At 49.9% G+C, this 6,126-nt stretch overlaps 1 protein-coding gene across 1 annotated transcript; it reads right to left on the reverse strand.

Annotated features, from left to right (window-relative positions):
* Nucleotides 1-2,082: 2,082 nt before the first annotated feature.
* On the reverse strand, nucleotides 2,083-5,550 carry ETH_00004595 (uncharacterized protein; the record flags this gene model as incomplete). The annotated part of the gene is made up of 1 exon (XM_013372310.1): nucleotides 2,083-5,550. One exon carries the CDS (start codon nucleotides 5,548-5,550, stop codon nucleotides 2,083-2,085), a length of 3,468 nt encoding a protein of 1,155 aa, XP_013227764.1.
* Between the last annotated feature and the right edge of the window lie 576 nt (nucleotides 5,551-6,126).

The following is a 6,126-nucleotide window of genomic DNA, read 5'->3' on the forward strand; positions in this document are numbered from 1 at the left end:
GAGACAGCACGGTACCAAAGCCTTCATCAACAATTTATGCACGCAGTCACGCGTGATAATTGCTCATTCCACATAAGAACAACCACCATACGAAACTTGAGCCAAAGACTTTTTCTGTAAACGGAAGACAAGGTTTGAAGGCGAAACATGTCAATGAGTGCGTTTCTTCTATGCAATTGCATCACGCGAACCAAGATCAAGCGTGTATTAAAAACCTGGTTTGCTGTCCAAGAAGTAAAAAGGCCAGCAGTCCCTCATGGAGGCGTAGCCTGCCGTGATCCCCTGGCTGTTCAGATATCGATGGCAGAAAGCACGATGTTTCCGTGCAGACGTATATATACACCGCCCGACTTAATGGTACACCACGTAGAGTACTCGAATAGTGCTCTCTTGCTTGTAAATACATGAACCTGGTTGTGGCTCCCACGACCAAAGTCATGTGTGGACGTGAGTGCACTCAGTAGCCTTCATGTTTTTCCATGTACACGTGCTGCTGTTTACGCTAGGCGTGTCCTCGGCATCAAAATCGAATAGTTCGCGTGTCTCTCCGTACATTTTGGAAAAAGCTGGTCAAAAGGGAGATTGCTACGAATCAGTCTTTGTATGCTTGCTCACGAATATGGGCGCAAGCCCTAGAAAATGCTTTACTTTCTGCGACCACTAATGACCACTAATGATGTCCATCGAGTATTGTTGCCTGAAAGTACTGTTCAAACATGCTTACGCCAACAGTGACATGACATACGCTTTTACACGGGATTACAACGTCACGAAGCGAAGTTTTGAAGTGCGCTGACTTAGCTGACAGGAACATGTTCGTTGCGCTTGTTGCCTGCCTTTTCGTATCGTCATGCTCTGCATTGTGATGAAAACTTTAAACTAGTGAAAATACATATAACTTATATCAGCCCAAAGTTAGTGTGACTGCGAGGTGCAAAAGGTGACCCTTCAAAGGGCATTGTGAAAAATAATCAACATGACATGAACTCCTTTGGCTCTAGAAAGTATGTTTAAAGGAAAGCACATCTACCATTACGTCCTTTTATGACATTGCATCTGATAACCACTTTAGGAATGCCACTAGGTCGCACAGTGTACTAAATTTCTTGATCCACAAAAACAGCACAGCAGCCTTTCGACGCAATTGCTGCACTGTTTTTCATAGTGCCAATTTCACACTTGCTAGTTTTCAACCATTGCACCTGCAAATATTAGCCCCGTTAGAGCATTCTAGTACGAAAATTGTTGAAACATGAAAGGAAAGGGGCAGCACGGAGTGCAGCTGGCTCATATATTCAATGTTTGCCGGCACACAGTCATGAAACAGTCACATGCGCACTGCATGCAAACAACAATTGAGCTTACCCATGAAAATACCTTTGGCAACAGTGAAAACGTAGGCGGCGAACGCAAATTTGTGAAACACACGGCCAGAACTGCGAGGACATGAGCTAGGCTCTTCTCAGTCAGCTCGTATTATCCTTCACGTGGACGGGCACTTGGAGTGCTTCAATACGTTTTGCGATAAGCATTGATTAACGGAAGAGTGGGCTTCTCATTGAATCTCTATATTTGTTACTAGCTGCGCTTTCTGCCGCTCCAACATCCTTTCATAGCTGCTGCCAGTGCATTCACCATGCGTTTTTTCGCCGCCAGGATTTTCCCCGATTGCTCCCTACTTTGCGGTACAATAATCTACGCAGCTTACCAAGTCATCGCACCTGTGGTACACAAAAACTGGCAGCTGACGGTGGCGCCTTAAGCAGCCTATGGCATCTTCGCCTTTCTCCACGAACCCTGCAAGAATGATTTGACAGCAAGTAGTCTTGGCCTATCGCCGACGGAAACACGCGAAGACCCCTCGACCATTCCATTCATTATTGGTCCTCCGAAACTGGAGAGACGCCTGCAGGCTCTCAACGGGAACTGCCACTGCGAGGCCCTTGAAAGTCTGCTATCTCTGACGCTGCACAATGCGAAGACGCGCTACTGGCTCCGTCAACTTCAGATACTGGCACTGAGACGGAAAAGGGTATCTGCTGCCGGGTTTCCTGCAGCCCTTCTCAAAGGGGTCTCTCAAAACTACCAGCGCTGTCTGCGGGCCCTTTTTGGGTGTGGCATCCCCACGTCGAACCCCACGAAGGCAGTTCCGTCGTCCTCAGGCGCCTCGGGCGGTCCTGGCGGAGGCATCCCCTCCTCAAAGCCCCTAAACGTACCAGTGATCCCTTCAGCGCGCGGAGGTGGAACAGGATATAGAGATAACCCAACATTGAGTGCGCTCTCTCCACCAGGCGACCACATGAAAGGATTGGAAATACTTCTAGGTAGAGGTCTGGGATAACTTTGCCCTTCGGTATTCCTTTCTACATCAGGCATAGGAGTAACAGGTGCGCCATTTGACGAAGCGCCAGGTTCTATGGAGCTGTCGTAAAGCTGGCCTGAAAGCACTTGAGATTGTAGGAGTGGCTGAGGGTGTAGTGATGGCTCTGGAGAGGTTAGCACTTGAGGTTGTAGGAGTGGCTGAGGTTGTAGTGGTGGCTCTGGAGCAGTTAGCACGTGAGATTGTAGGAGTGGCTGAGGTTGTAGTGGTGGCTCTGGAGCAGTCAGCACTTGAGATTGTAGGAGTGGCTGAGGGTGTAGTGATGGCTCTGGAGGGGTTAGCACTTGAGATTGTAGGAGTGGCTGAGGTTGTAGTGGTGGCTCTGGAGCAGTTAGCACTTGAGATTGTAGGAGTGGCTGAGGTTGTAGTGGTGGCTCTAGAGCAGTTAGCACTTGAGATTGTAGGAGTGGCTGAGGTTGTAGTGGTGGCTCTGGAGCAGTTAGCACTTGAGGTTGTAGGAGTGGCTGAGGTTGTAGTGGTGGCTCTGGAGGGGTTGGTGGCTGATCCAGAAGTTCGTGGGTCTCTTGTGAAGACTCGTCAAGATACACAACGTTGGAGGCTCCCTCGTCCAACAGTTCTGTTTTCTGATACTGATATGAATACCATCCTCCAGTCCCTTGTGAAGTATCTTCGAACGATGTCCGGGTGTGTTCAGACATCTGTGGGTGCTGTTCAGCTGGCGTAAAAAATACTTGAGGCACTGGTACAGGTCCTACCGACCCCGGAATCGGGAAAATGGGCATTGGAAAATGATAACCATGCTCTCCTGCGCTTGGTCGTGGAAATAGAATATATCCTTGAACTGGCATTCCTGGATATCCTTCGGCCAGCTGAAAGTCCTGGAAGGACTCTGCATGCACTGGCGGTTCATCATCCACTGAATCCTCCGCTTCAGCCGATTGTAGCCCTTCTTCGAACGCCTGTGAGTGCTGTGGAGGAGAACTTGCGGGGCTGTGTAGTGGTGAAGAAGCTTCCTCCTCCACTGCTGACGGTTCTTCAGATTGTGGCGCAAATTGCGGATCCGTCAGTGCATGCCACGCATGCATTCCTAGAAAGTGTGTAGGTGGATTGGAGCTCACTGGTGGTATCCAAGGCATATAAATGACCTGGGCACTAAGTGAATGCTCCGCAGAAGGTACTGCCATGCCAATGGGCAAATAAGGAGCACTTTCTGGCGCTTGCCACTGCTCCTCAGACTCCACCGGGGGCTCCTCAGACCACTGTGTGTCTGAACGGTATTGGATGGGTGCACCTAGTAGATGTTCCCTCTGACTAGGATGATCCTGAGCGGAGTCTGGCGTGGCCTCTCCTCCGACTGCTCCTTCTAAGTCATCGGAAGACTCTGCTTGTTCCGGCTCTTCTGAGAATTGCAGTTGCCTAGGTGATATGGGGCACGCTAAAGCGGATGCAGTTGTCCCGATCCAAATAGGAATGAAGCTTGCAATTCTATAAGCTAGCAGCGCATATGAACGCACGTGTGCACCATCTAGAGTTGTAAATGTTGGTCTTGGAAAGAATGCTGTGGTCTGCCCTTCAAAAGTTGGCGGAGCCCGACCAGTTGCAGCGGAGCTTGTAGACGGTTCTTCATTTTCAGAAGGATGCGAAGAAGCAGCATCATTGCGGGGCGCACCCTCAGGGTCGAAAAACAACAACAAATCTGGCTCCTCGTCGAGTCCCCCTTGGAGCGCAGCTGAAAGAAGAGTAGCCTCGCTGCTGGAAAGACCCAGTTGACCACCGGGTTGATTCCGTTCATGAACCACCGCCGCCCCTCCACTACAAATGTGTATAAAGTTGCCTCTCATGGAACTTTGAAGTTCGTCCGAGACTCTGCAGAGACGCAACCTAAGGTTTCTGCCATAATATCTAAGTCGAAGGAATCCGCTGATCATTTCGCGAAGCATAGTGCGACGTTTGGGATTTTCTTCAAGAGGCCCTAACGGCTTAAAAATACCAATGAAAGAGAGCTTCCTTTGAAGTATCTTGATCCAGTAAGCAGTTCTTTTGTCTCGGCGAAGCTTTCGCTTGCGGTTGTGTCTAGCGTAGGAAAGGATTGTGAGAAGCTCATTTGTGAGATACCTGGGGGCCCCTGTAGTCATCCCCACCCAAGGGAGCACAGAGAGCATGGCTCGGGTGCACGTGAGCACCATCATGCGCGCCAGCAAGACCTCATCCGCTAGCCTTCGTACTCGGTGCTCTTCCACCATCTCTAGGAGAGAAACGCATGGCACCCTGAGGCCCTCTAGCACTTGTACAAGTTTAGAAGTTCTCTCTATCCTGACAGGGCCTGTTTCGTGAGTGGCCAACTCGGCTATGGCTGAGTTCCCGAAATGGACTATCACCTCAATCGCACCTAGACGTTGCGACTCCAGAAAGTTTGAAGTATGGGTCCCCAAAAAGGCCAACTCCTGAATAGCAATGGTTAATAACAATTGCACAAATGCTACTCTATCCTGAGGATGCACCGAAGGGATCGTTGAGGAGCCCAAGCTAATCAAGCGTAGCAGCTCCTGTATCATGCACGATGCCCGCTCGTCGGCTGTGCCCTCTTCCAGGATGCTCGCTCCGTCCTCGCCTGGCTCCGCAGCTTCTCCATACTCTGAGGTCTCTTCCGAATATTCATCCGAATCTCCACTGTCTGAGCCGCAGAAGCTATCTCCGTCGCCTTCGGCGTTAGCCAATGACCTTGTTGTGTATTGCGAGGTCCCCACAAGTAGCAGTTTCCGTGCACAATGAATAGTTGCAAATGCAACTGCAAGGCAGGCAAGAGAGACAAGCACCGCCGTTGAAAGGTGTCGGAAAAAGCTTTGTTGCCTCTTTTTTGCGGTTGCTGCCGCATGCCCTGTAGAAAATCTTGCTCCCTCAATCCAATGCACAGGAACGTATCCTGCCCCGTCTTTGTCGTCTGTGGGAAGCTTGCCGTCCTTTATGGCAGATGTGCCTGTCGTGTGGGCTACAGCGATGTCTTGTGGCATCCAGAGGGTCTCTGCTGTTGCTGCCAACGCTACCGGTGTTGTTGCAGCGAGTACCAAAAAACACAAGAGGCAAAATAAGCCAGGGGTGACCAGCCGGTCTCGGGCGGAAGAAAGACGTGTCCCATTTTGGGAAAAAGAGTTATGAATTGAGCTGGCCACCACTGCAGAACGCGACGTTGATGCTTTCGTAGTTTTCATGAAGCCAAAATGAGTTTGACTTGGCCCTCCGTGGTTCAGACAACAGCTCAAATACCTTGCATTCAGAAAAAAAAATGATCTCATGAAAGAAGAGAAAAGAAACCGTATTTGTCTGACATAATGGAGATGGCCACTGGCTCTCACAGGAACTTCAATTCTTCACTGCTGCACAGTCTCCGTGCAGTGGTGGGTGAATTCTACAAAGTGAAGGCGGCTGTGGGTCTCATGGATCTTTCAACAACACTAAATGCGTGAAATATACGGTAGCGTACTAAAAGAGTTGAAAAATAGTGCCGGATAACACCAATGACTTGTGAGTCACACTGCCCACACTGAAGGCACCATGCCGACTAGACGGCCCCAGAAGTAACTCTTTGAGTGCAATCTGCTCTTGACCCAGAGGGCCAAGAGAACTATTTTATGTGAAATTCAATAACGAAACAGACGATTTGCTTGGAGCCCTTAACTTGCTTCAAACTTCTCGGCCTGGTGTGGCCTTGTGGCATCATCGCTCAAGTGGACACCCCACCAGCCGGGATTGCAGGCCAAGCAAGCTACATATTTCGCTGCATATAC

This window comes from Eimeria tenella, genomic scaffold, assembly GCF_000499545.2.
Source record: "Eimeria tenella Houghton genomic scaffold, Eth_scaff1, whole genome shotgun sequence".
In the NCBI taxonomy this organism is placed as follows: Eukaryota; Apicomplexa; class Conoidasida; order Eucoccidiorida; family Eimeriidae; genus Eimeria; species Eimeria tenella.